The sequence below is a fragment of the Stomoxys calcitrans genome, chromosome 3 (genome assembly GCF_963082655.1).
Source record: "Stomoxys calcitrans chromosome 3, idStoCalc2.1, whole genome shotgun sequence".
Taxonomy (NCBI): domain Eukaryota; kingdom Metazoa; phylum Arthropoda; class Insecta; order Diptera; family Muscidae; genus Stomoxys; species Stomoxys calcitrans.
In genome coordinates, this window is record NC_081554.1 from 90,721,700 (window position 1) to 90,740,885 (window position 19,186).

At 39.2% G+C, this 19,186-nt stretch overlaps 1 protein-coding gene across 1 annotated transcript in view; it reads left to right on the top strand.

The window, feature by feature from the left end:
• The first annotated feature begins 5,333 nt into the window (after positions 1-5,333).
• LOC106087771 (voltage-dependent L-type calcium channel subunit beta-2) overlaps positions 5,334-19,186 on the top strand; it is a 91,701-nt gene continuing 77,848 nt past the window's right edge. Inside the window, 1 exon segment of the mRNA XM_013252926.2 lies at positions 5,334-7,021. Coding sequence (XP_013108380.2) covers positions 6,905-7,021 — 117 coding nt within the window. The 5' untranslated portion in view covers positions 5,334-6,904.

Below are 19,186 nucleotides of genomic sequence, written 5' to 3' on the forward strand. Positions count from 1 at the left end.
TCTAGAGTGCGCAATTCTTATACGATTGGAATGAGATTTTGCACAACGTGTTTTGTTATGATATCCAACAACTGTGCCTAGTATGGTTCAAATCGGTTCATAACCTGATAAAGCTGCCATATAAACCGATCTGGGAACTTGACTTCTTGAGCCCGTAGAGGTCGCAATTATTATCCGATTTGCCTGATTTGTACGACGGATTCTCTCATGACCACCAATATACGTGTTTATTATGGTCTGAATGGGTCTATAGCCCGATACCGCTCCATATAAATCAATCTCTCTATTTTACTTCTTGAGCCCTCAAAGGGCGCAATTCTTATTCGAATTGGCTGACATTTTACACAGGTCTCCCACCCCAATTTAATTGTGGTCCAAACTGGACCATATCTTGATATCGCTCGAATAGCAGAGCAAGTCTTTTCTTATATTCTTTTTTGCCTAAGAAGAGATGCCAGGAAAAGAACTCGACAAATGCGATCTATGGTGGAGGGTATATAAGATTCGGCCCGGCCGAACTTAGCACGCTTTTACTTGTTTGAAATATAACCATTAACAATATATAATTGTCTTTGGAAGAAAAAGTTTTAAAAGAATTCGCGTATGGTGATGACGCGGCATTTACAGTCAGGGGAAAGTTTCCCAGTACTCTAAGAGATATTCTTCAGGAAGTTCTTCGTGCAACAGCAAAGTGGGCTACCGAAAGTGGTCGGGGTATAAATCCATGCAAGGCAGAAGTAGTTCTTTTTAGATGGAGATACAAGTTGCCTACAGTGGCACCTGTCTCCTTGGGGGGAAAGAATGTTGCATTTAAAGAAAATATTTGGGTGTTTTGCTGGACAGGAAATTGATCTTTAAATCCAAAATTTTGGAAAGGGCAAGAAAGAAACTCTTGCCGTATACACCTGCAAGAGAGCTATCGGCAAAAGTTAGGAATTTAGATCGGGTGTCATGCATTGGGTATATACTGCAGTTGTCAGACCTATAATGATATATGGTTTTGTGGTCTGGTGGACGGCACTTCAAAAATCCACCTACTGCTCAATACTTAACTGGATCCAAAGGATAGCTTGTTTGTGCATCACAGCCGCACTGAGGACGACACCAACTGATGTACTGAATTTAGTGCTTCATCTTATTGCAGCAGCCACTGGCGTGAGGTTAAGGGAGCTTATGTTATCCTTGATACAATATCCGATGTTCCAGGCAGTGTCGATTACACCCCACCTGAGCCGCTTTATGATAAAAAGTACTGTACCACTATTACTGATAGAACCGATTGGAACTACGATATCCATGGTAACATAAGTAACATAGACTACTATACGGATGGCCTAATATGGACTCGAAGAGGTCTTCCGGTTTGCTGTCATTGGCTAGAACAGATGTCTCAGTCATTGTGTCCGCCATGACCGGTCACTATCTAATCGGAAAACTATCTGACAGACTGAATGTTGCCAGCAACGACATTTTCAGAAGCTGTGAGGACTTTGAAGAAGAAGAGACTATAGAACACCTTTTGTGTGTGTCCCGCACTAGCAGTCAGAAGGAGTTCCACTTTAGGTTCTCATTTCTTTGAGAACCTCTCCGATTTAGCGGATGTGAACATTCGCAAGTTATTGGGATTTTTAAACCGATCTGGATGGTTCAACTGTAGGAACTAGAAGGCATCTTTCTTCTTCTGTCCCTGTGGTATCACAATGAACGAACGGTCTTAGTAAGTCTGACGGTGGACTGCCACTGAAACTTAACCTAACCTACATGCACTGAAAATGTTTGTCCTAATTTTAAAGATTGGAGCCTATGATTAGTCATATATTTTCATATAGTCGACGTTGACAAATTTTTTCACAGCTTGTGACTCTGTAATTCCATTCTTTCTTCTGTCAGTTATCAGCTGTTACTTTTAGCTTGCTTTAGAAAAAAGTGTAAAAAAAAGTATATTTGATTAAAGTTCATTCTAAGTTTAATTAAAAATGCATTTACTTTTTTTTAAAAAATCCGCAGGCAACCCAATAGATTATCCATTTTCCAACATTTTTAGGAAACATTCCCTTTGGTGAAATATATTTTCCTTGATATTAAGCTTTTTTTTTTAAGTGGTAGGTTAAAAAATCCGTCACTGTGCGTCTTATTATTGAAAACAAAAATCTCAAATGAAGACCAACATATCGTTAAAGGATGGGAAATTACCTTTGGGACAGGCCAACGGTGTACCTTAGTTAAAGACGCAAAATTTCCTTACAAAAAGGGTCATCTTTGCGTAATTCCATAAAGTATATATATTCTGGACCGTCTCGACATTCTGAGTCGATCTAGTCATGTCCGTCCGTCCGTCCGTCTGGGGAAATCACGATAACGGTTAAACGAGTAAAGCAGGCCGCTTGAAATTTCGCACTGATATTTAATATTGATGTAGATCGTTGGGCACGCTTTTACTTGTTTTAAAGTTAAAATGCTAAGTGAAAAAAAAAAATTTTCAAAAAGAAAAATTCGACAATGATCTTTGAAGTAAAATAAGGACCAATTAGCGATCGAAATGTGAAACGGGTGGTCATGACCGTTAGTAAATAGGATAGGATCTTTATTTAAACCTTTGGTTTTTTTGGCTCGTTTTCGTTGCTTAATTCCTACGAATGAGGAAAAATCTTAAATTCTCGGCGACTTTTTTTTTCACTGTAAAAGTCTACAGTGAACTTTTGTGAACATTCCAAAACTATGTGGACTAATCAAGGCTTGAAGAAGTCTACTGCTTTGCTGTCACTGACTAAAACAGACATCTACACATTGTGTCTGTCATGACAGATCATTGTCTGATCGGATGATGAACAGCAAATTGCAAGTAACGTCTCCGCATCAGCTCTGCGGACGAGGAAGAAGAGACCATAGAGCAAATGACATGTGTGTATCCCGAACTGACAATCAGAAGGAGTTAGGTTAGGTTGAAAAAGATGGTGCGGATTTTAATCCTACCCATGCTAATGTGGATGTACACCTAAGCCAGTAACAGGCTTGTTGTGTGCTCTAAATACTAACAAAGTAACTTCGAAAAAGGAAAACTAAGTTAGGAATTCCGTGCTACTTACAAAATCCTTAATTGTTTTTCATGCCACACTCCTAAGATGGTTCATATCTGGTATTGTGTCGCCTCCTTAGTACTGGTGCCTATCGCGAAGGCCGGGCGATGACATAGGAAATGCTCCAACGTCTCATCATGCCACCACATGCCCTACACATGTTATCACTTTCCACACTAATTTTGCATAAGTGAGCTCGTAGGCCTGTGTCCCGCTACGATACCTCCTTCTTACTTCCTTTCAGTAATAGCCTCGTCCTCTCACGATTTTCGCCGTCTCACCGAGTGTTTCGCTCTTCCACAGTGTTACATGCGCATTCGTCGCCCACGGCCTTAAATTGTTCTGTGTCGACCCCAAAGACTTCGGGTTAACCAAGTTTTTTGACGGCAATCCTCTGGCCTTCACCGCCAAATCGTCTGCTGTTTCATTCCCCCTTAATCCTTTATGGCCCGGCACCCGGTGAAAAATGATCTTCTAGATGGCAATACTAGGGTTCCGTCAGTCCAAGGCTGTGCTGCTGGCAGCAGTGCCTCGCACTTGACTTCAAGGTTCATCTCAGGTATCCAATCGGAAACCCCTTCCCTTCCTTCCAGGTTTCCTATTGTCGCCTCGATTATACCGCGATGGTATGAGCTGCTCCCATTCTCCCATCGCCTTAAGTCTCATAGCCTCTGTGGCTGCCTCACACTTAATCTGTATGTCAATGGGCCAGGGATTATGTATTTGTTGTGGCGGCAAGACCATAAATTGAATGTATGCAAGAATGAATAGAAATGCAGTATATTCTCATTAGAGGTCAAAAATATAACACTAAACGGTGAAATTTCTACAAGGAATTATGCATAGCAGGTGGACACCGTGGGGCAGAGTTATGCATGTCCGCCTATGACGCCGAATGCCTGGGTTCAAATCCCGGCGTTAACATGAGAAAAACTTTCAGCGGTGGTTATCCCCTTACTAATGCTGACTGCATTTGTGAGGTACCCTGCCATGTTAAAACTTCTCTACCAAAAGGTGTCGCTATGCCGCACGCCGTTCGCCGTATAAACCCTTATCATTGAGCTTATACCTTAATCGGGCTGCGCTCATTGATATGAGAGAAGTATCCCCTTTTCCTTAAAAGAATATTCATGAGAAATTTAGTAATAACATAGGGCTTTTCTTAAATAAAAAAAAATGCGGTCTTCTGGCCACCCCAGTTTGGAGGAAGCATTGCAACGTCTGTTTCGTTCGCACTGGAATATCATGGGCGCCTACATCTAAAGCGACACATAAACTGGGGATAAACGAAAACTCTACAAAACATTTCACATGTTAAAACTACAAAAACAATGGCCAGCATAGAGATATAAACAAACCGTTTAAAGGGAGTGGGTGGGGATGCTATAACCCAACAGAACAATGAATGCAAGGAGAGAAGAAAAGAGAGATGATAACAAACACAAAGTGAATGGCACTTGTGCGACCTACGAATGTACAACCAACAACAAACGAAGTTTTGGAAAATGGGAGCCCCACAATGCGAGAGCATGTTGCAGAGAGCGTCAAAGAAAGAAAGAGAGCTCATGTGAGAGGATAAAACATACTTTAATACACTTTTCCCCAAATACAGAAAAGAATGAAAAAGTTTTTCAGTTCGAGTGCAGAGATAAGTAAGAAAAGTTGATTTCGAATGAAACGAAACGTTGTCGAGTAACAAAAAAAAAAAAAAAATAAAATTTATGTGTGTAAAAATCCAAAAAAAACACTAAAACTCTAACCGAGTGTGATAATATTGAATTAAACCCACAAGTGTTAAATTGAACAAATCACCACTGCTGAAAAGGATATATAAATAAGCTTTAAACATTTCACTTGCAAATGGTTTGAGAAGTTATTTTAGTTGTGCTTCTTCTTGCGAAAACTCTAACAAAAAAAAAAAACATACTTTTTTAAGGCAACCTTGTATGAGCCTATGCAAGAAGTTCGCTGCTAGAGTGAAAGTAGGAGAGAGAGAGAGAGTGTGTGTGTGTGTGTGTGCGAGTGATGTATTCATTTGTCCCAAGGATGGGAAGCCAGAGGGGGGTTGCCGAAATAACACTAAGAGAGAGCATAGGGAAAAGTGTACACTGGCACTGGGAAAACTAAGTTAATATTTACCTCTTCCCCCTCGGTGTGCTCATCATCAAATTCTCTGACATAAATTGCTATTTTTAAACATTTCCTTTCCGGAAAATAACTCCCAAATATTGCAAATCGCCAAATAATGAATGGAACTCGTAAGGGTTTCAGGGAATATTTTCAAATTATAAAGGGAAAACTATTAAATCCTTTATCTATTTGCAGTTTTCTGCTGACATTTGACTATGCATGTGTGTGAGTGTGACAGTTCTTTGCTTCCACTTTGTTGTTCTCTTCCGTGTTATTCCTTAATATCTGATTCCTTCGTTCTTGTTCTTCTTTTGTTCCGTTTTTTTTTTCTTTTTATTTTACTATGAAGGTTTTGAGGTTAAGTTTTTTCGCATTAGAACATGTTTCAATATGTCAGTGGCAGATATTTGCGTGTGTGTGTGTGTGTGATTTTATGTTCACCATGAGCTCCCTCTAAGAGTAACCATTTGCAAGTCAAGTGTATTGCTGGAACATATATTTAATAAGGATTTTCTTTTTTACTCCAACAATTGTGAAGTAAAGTTAGAAAGTGTGGCAAAAACGAGACAAACCATAGTTTCCAGCATAAATGACGCGGAAGTGACAAAAATTATATCTAAAGGAAATAAAAATATATCCAAGCAAGTGGGCAACCAAAACGCACAAAACCAGCGAAATATTCAGCTGCAAAAATTTAATCTAAACCCATATCCCCTCTCTGGTTAAAACAAATGAAAAATATCTCTACAACATACATATGTTTAGTGCTGCCGTCATTTTTTTGAGAAATTGTGTATTAATCAACAAAGCAATCCTAAAATTTAAAGGGACAAGTGAAAACAAGAGAGCCCTCTCTAAATTATTAATAAAACAAATAAAGTTTAGTTAACCGAACGCATAAAAAGGCAGAGTTTAAATACCTGCCTACACTTAGCTGCGAAAGTTTTCCCTTTAAAGTGTACCTCCATAACCAACATACATATATATATATATCAGTTACGCTGAGCGTGCTGGGTGTGGGTGTGTGTACTGAGTGCGTGTGTAAGTCGGTCCACGTGTCTATGTGTTTGTGTATGGCACACCAGTGAGTGCGTGTGTTCATTTAAAGCGAATCCTGTGTTTGTAGTCCCAGCATTGCGTTCTATCCCACAAACATAACGAGAGGGCTTCTGCTCAACCCCACCCACCCCGATTAACTACTGTGTGTGTGAGTTCGTGTCATACTAAGTCAAACTCCATTGCGTCCTTGCAAGTCTAACCAAACTTCCTATTGAAAAGTTTATTTTTGAAATAAAAGCAAAAAAATAAGGAAAACCAAAAAATTAAAGAAAAAGTAAACACGAAACGAAGCAAGGAATTCCATTTTGCCTAGAAAACAAGAAAACACTCAAGCCACATCATCTCACTCTATTAACTTCAGTGATTTGTGTTTTTCTTTTGTTTTCGTTGGCCAATGAGTTAGTGACGATTTTGGCGCTTTATTGTTGCTGTTATTCTGAACGTTAACAGTGTTGTTTTTTGACCTGTCGCTGGCGCTTACTGTTGTCCCTCTATCAGCAGCCTGACTCTTATTGGCATCATTCGCATTTCCACCTACACCGGGGGGTGACATTACCCGTTTTTCTGTTTGCGAAACTGTCTGCGAAAATTCTTTCAAAATATCTTCGTTCGAAGAAGATTATCGGGCTGATCGGCCCATGGTGCAACGTGCATCATCCTCAGATGTACCTTCGGTATCGGGTGGCCATCGAGAATCTCGATTTGGCCTCGGTTATTCATCATATCAAAGTGGATACAATAAACTTTTCACACAGGTGGGTAAATAAGCTGAACAGTTGGAATTATTATTTTATAAACAAATGCCAATCGTATATGAGCAATTCCAATACAAAGGCGGCCGTATTGGTTTTATTGTTTCAAATGATATAAAAAAATTTTCTTTAGAAATTTAACGGCCGCATTCACAAACCCTAATGAAGCCTTAAAATGGGTTTATTTAACAGTTCAAATAAACCAATTTCAAATCTATATTGGGTTTTATGAATACCGCACACTTTGAATTTGATTTTGGTTAAAAAGTGCATTTTACTTTAAGCCGGGCTTTGAAGACAGTAGTGCCGATAAAGTTAACACTCAAAAATCTCTGATGATCATAAAAGTTTTTTATGAAACATTTCTAAAGTTTTCTTTATACCCGTAAGTCAGACATATTAAAAGAACTGTTTCCATTTAAATGGTCAATTTGAAATCGTGATATTAACTATATAGCCTGTCTACACCACATTTATTCCAAACTTTTTATACCCACCACCGAAGGATGGGTGTAAATTCATTTTGTCAATCCGTTTGCAACACATCGAAATATCCATTTCCGACCCAATAAAGACGATCTAGCCATGTTCGACCGTCTGTCCGTTTGTCTGTTGAAATCACGCTACAGTCTTTCAAAATAGAGATATTGAACTGAAACTTTGCACATATTCTTTTTCTTCTCCATAAGCAGGTTAAGTTCGAAGATGGGCTACATCAGACTATGTATTAATGTAGCCCCCATATAGACCGATCCGCGGATTTAGGGTCTTAGGTCCATAAAAGCCACATTTATTATCCGATTTTGTTGAAATTTGGGACAGTGAGTTGTGTTACTTCACTTTAATTGGCTATGACAGAATATTTGTTCCAATAGCCGAACGTAGAAAAGCGTTCAAACACCTCGATCTTCTGCGCTCATTCTAAAATCTCTGACACCAAGTTTCGAGGTGTCTCCCACAACTTGATCTTTCCATCGAGCTTTTAGTCTTCCCGGTTTGCGTGTACCACCGTGTTTACCTTCAAAAGACTTCTTTGCTGGAGCTTCTTCATCCATTCTGACAACATGACCTAGCCAACGCAGCCGTTGTATTTTGATGCGTGTAACAATGCTATCGTCGTCGTAAAGCTCATACAGTTCGTGGTTCATACGTCGCCTATATTCTCCATTCACGCAAACTGATCTATGTATTTTACGAAGAATCTTTCTCTCAAATACTCCAAGCACTGCCTCATCTACTTTCACAAGTACCCATGCTTCAGAACCATATAACATCACGGGTAGTATCCGTGTCTTATTTCTAAACTGCTTACTTAGTCCAAAGTAGCATCTGTTTGCCCGTATTATTCTTCGCTTTATCTCAAAACTGGTGTTATTCGCTCGGTTGTACAAGGCGTTTTGGGAGTTAAAACCATCCTATCGGCTTATCTCCATTTACTGTCAGACACATTTTCACCAACGCTCTTTCGATTCTTTCAAAGGCAGCAGTTACTACATCCGGAATGATGGAATGATGTCGATTTCGTCGCCATAGGTCCGAGTCGCCGAGTAGCACGTGTTCTTTTGTGAGTGGTGTGCCATAACTATTCACATCTGCATCTCGTATGATCTTTGCCAGCAGCATATTAAAGAGATCACACGATGGGCTGTCTCCTTGTCTGAAATCTCGTTTGGTATTAAATGGTTCGGAGAGATTCTTTCCTATTCTTACTGAGGAACGCGTGTCAGCAAGTGTCATCCTGAAGAGTCTTATATGGCTTGAAATACCTTTGAACATAAAGAAGTGTCGAAAGCGGCTTTGTAGTCAACAAAGAGATGGTAGGTGTTGATTTGTCCTTCCCGGGTCTTTTCCAGGATTTGGCGCAGTGTGAATATCTGGTCTAGAGTGGATTTACCAGGTCTAAAGCCTCATTGATAGGGCCCAATTATCTCATTGACTTTCGGTTTTAAGCTTTCACACAGTACGCTCGATAGTATCTTGTATGCGATGGGGAGGAGACTTATTCCTCTGTTGTTGGCACATTCCGTCTTGTTTCCTTTCTTCACCGGGTATGCGTTCTTCTAGCCAGATTGCGCAGATAAGTTGATGCATACGCATAAGCCTTTCGATAATCTACTGCAATTTGGCCCAGATCGGTCCAGATTTGGATATAACTGTCATATAGACCGAGCCGTCGATTTAGGATCTTAGGCCCATAAAAGCCACATTTATTGTCTGATTTTGCTGAAATTTGGGACTGTGAGTCGCGTTACGCCCTTTGACATTCTCCTTCAATATGGCCCAGATCGGTCCAGATTTGAATATAGCTGCCATATGGACCGATCTCTCGATTTAAGGTCTTGCGTCCATAAAAATCGCATTCTTTGTCCGATTTTGCCCAAATTTATGATAGTGGGTTGTGTTAGGCCCTTCGACATTCTTCTTCAATTTGGCCCAGATCGTCTTAGATTCGAATATAACTGCCATATAAACCGATCTCTCGATGTAAAGACATGGCCCCATAAAAGACGCATTTATTGTTCGATGTCGCCGAAATTTGGGACAGTGAGTTAAGTTAAGCCCCTCGACATATTTCTGCAATTTGGTTAAGATCGATCAAGATTTGCATATAGCTGCCATATAAACCGATATCTCGATTTAAGCTCCTGGCCCCTTAAAAACCGCATTTATAATCCGATTTCACTGAAATTTGTCACAGTGACTTATGTTAGGCTTTTTTACAGCCGTGTCGTATATGGTTCAGATCGGCTTATTTTTAGATATAGCTACTAAAAAGAGCAATAATTTGTTTTACACAATTGAACAATGACTTGTACTTATTAGTATTTGGTCCAAATCGGAACATATTTCGATATAGCTGCTTTGGGGCATAAAGTATGCATTTTTCATCGGATTTTGACGAAAGGTGGTTTACACATATACCCGAAGTAGTGGGTATCCAAAGTTCGGCCCGGCCGATTTTAACGCTTTTTTAGTGGGTATCCAAAGTTCGGCCCGGCTGATTTTAACGCTTTTTTACTTTTTACAATTGCATTTCCATTTATATTCTAAATAGAGATTCAGCCGAGCCGAACTTTGAGTACCCACCACCGATAATATATATATTAACCACATTTCGTCAAAATTCCGTGAGAAATGCAACATTTATAAACTTATGGAAGCTATATCGAAATGTAATCCCAACCAGTGTTCCCGTTTTTGGTAGGTTTCCACCAAAATTGGTAGGTTTGTATTCTCTTGGTAGATTGTTGGGCTGACCTCAATTTTTGGTTGGTTTTTCCAACGGCATGGATTATCCAAAATTCGTTCCAATGTATGTGTTAAGAGTGCAGAGCAAAACCATGGATGTCGAGGGTGTCGAGGGGTCTGCCTCAAATTTCCGTAAAATGGCCGTTAGTTCTGATATTGACTAACTGGTACCAATGTTAAGGCATCTCTTCCAAATTTTATAAATTCTGGGTGAAATGCGTCTTTTGTGCGTTCAATGCCTTCAATCAGAAAGCAGGGCTATGTGGCAGCTGTATACTAATATGGTCGGATCTGGTTCATATTCAAATGTTGAGACGTCCATGCAACTCACTGTAAAATGGTTAATAAAGGTGCATTTCTGAGTTCAACATATAAATCGGGATATAGCTTTATCCAAACTCGGTACAGTTGTTTATTGAAATCGGGGCAAAAATTCGGTTTTATGAACTCAAGATTTCTTTTCGGGAGATCGGTATTAAGAGTGCTATATGAAGATATAGGCTATCTTTGAACGTTAGGCGATTTCAACAAACAGACGGACGGACATGTCTGGACCTTTTATGAATAACGACGATCTTATACTTCGTAGCATTGAAAATGTATAATTTGATGTGTTTCAAATGGTTGTAGGTTTGTAGAACATTAGATAGGGTTTGGTCGGGTTTGGTAGGGTTTTTCTTTAATTATAGCAGGAAATAATTTTTTTGAGTGGCAACACTGGTCTCAACTTGACCAAACTCTACATTGACGGCCTAATACAACTCACTGTACTAAATTTTAGTGAATCAGCGAAATATGAGCTGCTTTGTAATATAGTCCGAACTTGACCAAATTCGGGTAATTAATGTACCTTTGCTAAAATAGAATGATCGTATTTTATATGATTCAGGCCCTAAATTGGCAGATCGGTCTATATAGCAGCTATGTCGAAATATGGTTTGATCTAGACCATCTATGGTTCAGACAAAGGGAAGGCTAGTCCAACTCACTACTCTAAATTTCAGCAAAATCGGATAGACAAATGCTGCATTTATAGGCTTAGATCGGTCTATGTGGCAGATAGATGTATCTAGATATGATCTGATCTGGACCATATTCGGGTCGGTCAAGTTCGTCTTTTTCAAGATTGGGAAAACAAAGACAGACAAATATCCTCATATTGAGCCATCAGGCGGTGCTGTGGCGGGACACTCAATATCGCCTAACGGACAGGAGACCGACGACGAGGCAATCACCGACTGTCTCAATATTGGGAAGACTACGAAAAGCAGAGATCCTAGTACTAAAACATCAGGCAGTCCTGGCGTGATTCACCCAACACAGCTTAACGAACAGAGATGCCACGACGGAACCATCAACGACTTTCTCAAGATAAAGATACTAATACTGAAACATTAGACAGTGCAGTGACAGAGATTTCAATAGACCTAACCTGACCTAATGCACAGAGTGCCGACGATGAGACCATAACTTACTCCCGAGAAGCCCATTTACTCAATATTTGGAAGACTAGTATAGGCAAAGATCCTTATATTGAAACATCAGGCAGTGCAGGGAGGGAGGACTCAATACAGCCTAACGAACTAGGACCCGATGAAGGAACCACCACACGGACTCTCTCAAGATTCGGAAGATTACGATATGCAAAGATCCCAATATTAAAACATCAGGCAGTGAAGTGACGGGAAACTCAATGCATCCTAAAGAACAGGGAGCAGGCGATGAGACCATCACTCAATCCCAAAAAGCCAATTTAATGGAGGACATCCAGATAAACCTTCAACATAGCGAGGCAGCTATTCACGCTCTGATGGAGAAAATCAGCAAGGACAAGATTCATATTGCCTTAATTCAGGAGCCATGGATGACCCAGAACAAAGTTTCTGGACTGAGTTGTCAACTTCTGATGCAACGGGGATGAGATAGGGAGACGGTGGAATATACCTGGCATCACTTTATCTGCCTTTAAACTCTCCGACACCGCCACCTACGTCGGAGCTACAACGGTTGTTAAGGAAAGCAAAACAGACAGAAAATGAGGTAATAATAGAGTGCGATGCGAACTCTCACCACATTTCGTGGGGTAGTACCAACAATAATAAGCAGGTCCAAGCCCTTTGTTAATAGTATTAGGGAGGAGGTTTTAGATGTGACAATATGTTAATCGATGAATTTCACGATTGGAGGGTCTTCACGGAGCATTCCTTCTCAGACCATCGCTACATTAGGTTTGGAATAGCACAGTCAGCTATAAGCTCCAGAATAACTTGAAAACCAATTGGCCAAATTCGGAACACTACTCAGAAGAAGACTTGGGCAAGACAATTTAGATTATCCAAGCATAGAAGACATTGACGATGTGTCTACAGGATTACGGCTGCACTAGTGGAGTCTTTCGAAGACAGTTATCCTCTTCGGGAAATGAAATTAGCCCAAGATAAACACCGGATTGCCAGGGAGATTCACAACATTGAGAATGAGGTCCGCAAACTTTTTAACAGAGCACGTCGTAAAAAATGGGAAGTATATTGCGATGTGTATTACAAACGGGTCAAGAAATACAATAAGATTACCAAAGCGGCAAAACGTGCCTCCTGGAAGCTTTTCTTTGAACATGTCCATAGCGTTAATGAATGAATGATGAAGAAGTTTCTCTCAAAAACCCATGTGCAAACTGAAACGTTAGTAGACGACATGGAAGTGAGAGCAGAAACAACGGAAGACATGTTGAGGCTGCTGATGAAAACCCATTTTTCACAGGATACGACGGGACTCACAGGGACACCGGAATCTTAGAATAATGAGTTTGATCGAAGGTTTATCATAACGGAATTTATGGTGAAGGAATCCTTGATGCGCTTCAAACCAATTAAGTCACCCGGGCCTGAGGGAATATTTCCGGCGTTTTTTCAGCAGGAAGCAGACTATCCTGCTCCCCACCTGGCCAATATTTTCACAGCGTGCCTGGGACTTGCATATACTCCGAAAGCCTGGTAGGAGGCAATGCAAGTTATGCACGGCAATGCAAGTTATGCGACACTAAAGGCCACAGACCAGTAAGCCTTACATCCTTTCTACTCAAAACCATATTGTGGATATAATGATAAAAATGATAAAAACGTATTTTGGATATAATGATAAAGAGTAGAACATCCAGCGAACTGCTCAAATACAAACAGCATGCCTATGTCAAGGGAAGGTCTTTGGAGACTGCCCCCCACGAGGTTGTGCATAAAATACAATAGAAGAATCCTTCGATGTCAAAACGTAAACGCCTGTGGTATGCATTGACATCGAGGGGGCATTTAACAATGTGCGATCCGACCCACTGATCCAATACTTAGACCAGTATCGGGTGGACCCGGTCCTAAGAGACTGGATAAACCATATGCTTAGGAACAGATGGATAATAATGTGTGTGCCATGACATAAATAAAGGGTGATTTTTTAGCTATTATCTTTTTGGCAACACTGGTTCTAAACTAGCACGTTTCGTGTTTTGTTTTACTCTCAATCATCTTCAGTCTATAGTTTAACCATAAATAGTCTTACAAACGAACAACGCTTGCAAATTTTTGAATTTTATTATCAAAATGCAAGCTCTGTTAAGAAAGTTCACCGCGCCCTTCTTCCATTATGCGAGGAAGTTCATTTTTGGTTTTGGAGTGAAGATCAGCCAGAAGCATTGCAAGAGCTATCAATGCATCCAGAACAGGCACAGTTTAGTGCGGTTTATGGGCTGGTGGCATCATTGGACCGTACTTCTTCAAAAATGATGCGAATCTTAACGTAACTGTGAGTGGTGAGCGCTAGCGTGAGATTATATCCAACTTTTTTTGCCCAAAATACCAAGCTTGACTTGCATGACATGTGGTTTCAATTAGACGGTGCCACAAAATAATATCATAAAGCTACCTTATGGGATACAACACTTTCAAAAACCCACTGGTACTTTATTTGTCAACCGAAATTTGAAGGAAACATTTTACTCTGAGGGAAAAATTGTACCAAAACTTTTCATTGCAACACTTTTTTATCTTGAATTTCTACATGTCCGTTTAAAGTTTTTTTCTTAGATAAGAGGGCCCAAATAACTTTCATTTGATACTGATTTTGTAGTGCCGGACATGCATATCCATTTTGGGTTTTTTGGGGATGAATTTCATTTGTGAACTTTGATGATCTTCGCCCTAAAAGGTAAAAAGCTTGGAAATAAAAAAAAAATCAGCAGAGCCCGGCCGGGATTCGAACCTGGGCACACGGAGTAACGGCCAGAGACGTTGCCGTTTTCTGGCGTTCGAAGCCATCAATACAACTTCCAAAAGATAGTTAATATGGTATTTGTATCATAGAGGCGTTTTCGCAGAAAATACGATACAAATGCAACATGCCAACGTACGGCCTTTGAAGCCATCACACCTAATATGGTTGAAAAACACACCTTATATGGCTATATCTAAATCTGAACTGGGTTCTATGAAATTAACCAGTAATATTTGGAGTCATAAAAAAATCCTTGCAGTAGATTTCGAGAAAATCGGTTGACAAATGACCACTTTATTGCAATATTTCTCAAAATCAGACGAACATATATATGGGAGCTATATCTAAATCGGAACCGATTTCGACCAAACCTTATGGATATTGTGGAAGTCGTCGAGGAAAGCATTGTACAAAATTTTGGGAAGATTGGTGAATAAATGCGCTTACAGTGGCTTTAGGGGTGAATATCGGCCGATATATTTATGAGAGCTATATCTAAATCCGAATCTATGAAACTCACAAGTAATATTAAGAGTCAAGACAAAATCCTTCCTGCTAAATTTCAAGAGAATCAGTTAAAAAATGACGATTTTATTGCTGTACTAGCTGACCCGGGCCCGCTCCGCTGCGCCTTCTTTTACTTTATATGGAACAAAAGTTTCCTTGGTATATTTATTTTCGAAGATCTTGCAGTGAAATACCATGCTAACTTGACTAAGAGTTTAACAATATAAGTGCCTTTATCTGAATCCCATAAGATCTTTATTGGTCTACGAATTTAAGTTTGGATGTAAGGTGTACTCCATTCTTAAAATACTTCATTTCAGGCCGATATTCTCGTGAAGTCTGATTTAGTGGTGTTTTCGGGGGAGAGGTGGTCCCCCAGATACTTGGCCCTAAAAAAATATCAGCATCGTGCTCATCTCTCAAATACCATTTATTTAAACCCCATATTGCCATTGGCTTAAGAGGAGTATACAGGATGAGGCGTCCCCCTAACACATGACCCCAAAATAGGTTATCAAATTAGTTTTCTAATCTCAAATACCTTTCATTTGAGCCACATATTGGCATGGTCGAAACTTTTTTTTCTTTTGGTGTGTTTTAGGTAAGGGGTGATGACCTAAATACATGGTCCTACATATGGATAACAAATTCCTATTCTACTCCCAAATACCTTTATTTGAGCCCCATATTGCGATGGTCACTAAAAAATTGCTGTTTGTGGGGTATTTTGGGAAAGGGGTAGACACCAAAAAAATTGGTCCCGAAAATGGGTATCAATTCTTGCTCTACCCCCCAATACCTTTTATTTAAGCTTCACATTGACATAGTAGGTACATATGCCCTTTTTAGGGGTGTTTTTTGGGGATTGGGGTGGTCCCCCACTTACTAAGCCCGGAAAATATATCAGTAACGTGCCACTGCCCTCAAAATTGGATACCAAATTCGTTCTAATCTCATTTAAACTACTTATTGCAAAAGTCAGCAAATATGTCCGGTTTGGGGTATTAGCCCTAAAAACTATGAATATTTAGTTCCAATCTCTTTAAGACCCAAATTGTCTTGGTTAGCTAATACGTCATATTTGGGGGTTGTTATGGTGGTGGGACGTCTGCTAGACAGTTGGCCCCTAATGTTGATATGAGATACGTGGTCTACTCCCAAATATCTTTAATTTGAGCCCCATATTTCCATAGTCGGCAAACATGACCTGCTTGGGGGGGGGGAGGTTTTTGGGGGATGGGCGGCCACTCAGTGAGTTGGCCTTGAAAATTATATATCGGATTCGTGTTCCACTTTAAAAACCCTCTTATTTGAGCCTCATATTGCAATAGTCAGAATAGTATTACAATTTGGGTGGTGTTGTGGGGGTGGGCTGGCCCCATAGACACTTTTCACGAATATTAATATCAGATTCGTGCTTTACTCCCAAAGACCTTTCATTTGAGCCCCATATGCTCTGGTCGTGAATTTGTCCCCTTTGGGGGATGTTTTTGGTGAGAGACGGCCCCCCCAACGTTCAAATACCTTTAATTTAAGGCACATATTCCCATGGCCAGTAAATAAGTCCAGTTTGGGGGGTGTTTTGTGGAAGGGGTGGACCCGCAGAAACGTGGTCCCACATTTGGATATCAGATTCGTATTCTATTCGCAAATACCTTTCATTTGAGTCCCATATTGCCATGGTCGGTAAATATGTCCGATTTGGGGTGTTTTTGGGCTTGGGTGGTCCCCAAGCCCCAAAACACCTCCAATTGGATATCAGATACGTTTTATTATCCTAAGTACCTTTCATTTGTGTCCCATATTGTTGTGATTGGTCTGAATATATGTTTGGTAGGTTTTGGGGTGGGGCAGCCTCCCTAGGTACCCCATCCGAAATTTGGATACCAAATTTTCATTTTTAGGGTACTATATGAGAGCACACAAAATTTCGCTTAAATCGCACCAACCATCTCCAAGATCTGGCGTTTCTAAAAATAAGGGTAAGGGTGAGGATCCGGATATCAAAAAATGCAGTACCCTATTTTGGGGGGGTGCTCGGGCTCTTTAAAACTGTTTTTTAAGTCAAAATTGTAATTAAATTTCTTCTAAGGACAAAATTTTTATAAAAAAAAAATCAACAAAATTTTTTCTAAAGACTAAATTTCACGGAAAACCTCTCTATAGACAACTTAACTTCGAATAATCCATTTTTTAAATCCAAAACTTAATAAAATGTGCAATTTTACATTTTGCATAAACATTTTTAAAGTCTTCTTATTGTAGTTATCTGTCCCAAACAACATTTTCGTAAAATTTTTTCTATGGACAAATTTCAACAAATATTTATAAAGACAAAATTTTTACCCATTACGCCTGACCCTCGATTCCGTTGTTCGATTTTGATGAAGTTTTATATATTCATAATTTAGAGAATTTATATTGACTTACCAATTTTTTTTAAATATTTTGGAATATAAAAATTTTTGTTTGTTTCTCTTTGCTGGATGATCGGAGATGCAAATGGAAAAGGAAAGCCAAAGATAGCAATACACACCAACCGTTACCCAAGTACTATGGGACGCGTTTCGTCTTTGGTTAGAAGACTTTTCAACCATATAAGGTGGTCGGGCTCTGCCGAATTTTTAATTTTTCAATTTTTGAAAATAAATCTTCTTATTTTCTAAGCCCCTGCAACAAAAATTATTTTCTTAATATTTTATGACCATTTAGCGAAAAAGCTGGATTTAATGATTTTGGGTGTCAAAAGAAGTAGGGTTATTGTCATAAATTTATTTTTTTTATATATTGGGTTGCCCAAAAAGTAATTGCGGATTTTTCATATAGTCGGCGTTGACAAATTTTTTCACAGCTTGTGACTCTGTAATTGCATTCTTTCTTCTGTGAGTTATCAGCTGTTACTTTTAGCTTGCTTTAGAAAAAAAGTGTAAAAAAACTATACTTGATTAAAGTTCATTCTAAGCTTTATTAAAAATGCATTTACTTTCTTTTAAAAAATCCACAATTACTTTATGGGCAACCCAATAGAAACCATCAAATGCAAAAGACATTGAAACGGATTCCAGAAATATCACTCCTAAGAATTTTTAGAAAATTTTTTGTTTGATTTTTGGGATATAAAAAAGTGAAAGTGAAATTCCCAGGCTTTCCACGATTATTTTTTTGAAAAACTACAAAAATATCGCTGATAACATAACACTTGTATTAAAATTTTATCATAAATAATGGGCAAATGCGCAAATTAAAAAAATAACACCAAAATACCGAAGCTGATTCGCTGAAACTTTCACTATAAAACTAAAATATTCGCAAAGGTAACCACACTTTAAACACGTTGAAAGATTAAGATCGTGTTATAAATAGTGTGTTGGAAATCAGTACAAAATTCCACTCTGACTTAATGACCAAATGTCACCGTCAATGGGTCATAAAATAGCGACCACAATTTTCAAAAAAAAAAATTTTATGTATCTTTACTAATTTTACAGTAACAGAAGAATTGTTACAATCTTCGATTTTGAAAAAAAAGTGGGGTGTCCCACAACCCAAAATGAAATCATGGCTACGTCCCTGGCTGCCATATATATCAATGTTGTTTCGATTTGGACTTATATTGCAATAATGTGGTCATTTGGTAACCGATTCTCTCGGATCGGATTCAGATTTGGATACAGCTCCCATATATATATCGTCTGATTTTCATTACTGGGGAATTTCCTTGAAATCGATTCAGATTTGGATATATCTCACATATACACATATCGCCTGATTTTTACTTATAGAGCCACGGCAAATGCATTTATTTACTAATCTTCCCAAAATCACAATGCACAACGCTTTCCTCGACGACTACCACAATAATTAAGAAGTTTGATCGAAATAGGTTAAAATTTTAGATTTACTTTACTTTAATTGGCTATGACAGAATATTTGTTCCACTAACCGAACATAGAAACCGCCGCGATCTTCTGCGCTCATTCCAAAATCTCTGACACCAAGTTTCGAGGTGTTTCCCACAACTTGATCTTTCCATCGGGCTTTTGGTCTTCCCGGTTTGCGTGTACCATCGTGTTTACCTTCAAAAGACTTATTTGCTGGAACTTCTTCATCCATTCTGACAACATGACCTAGCCAATGCAGCCGTTGTAT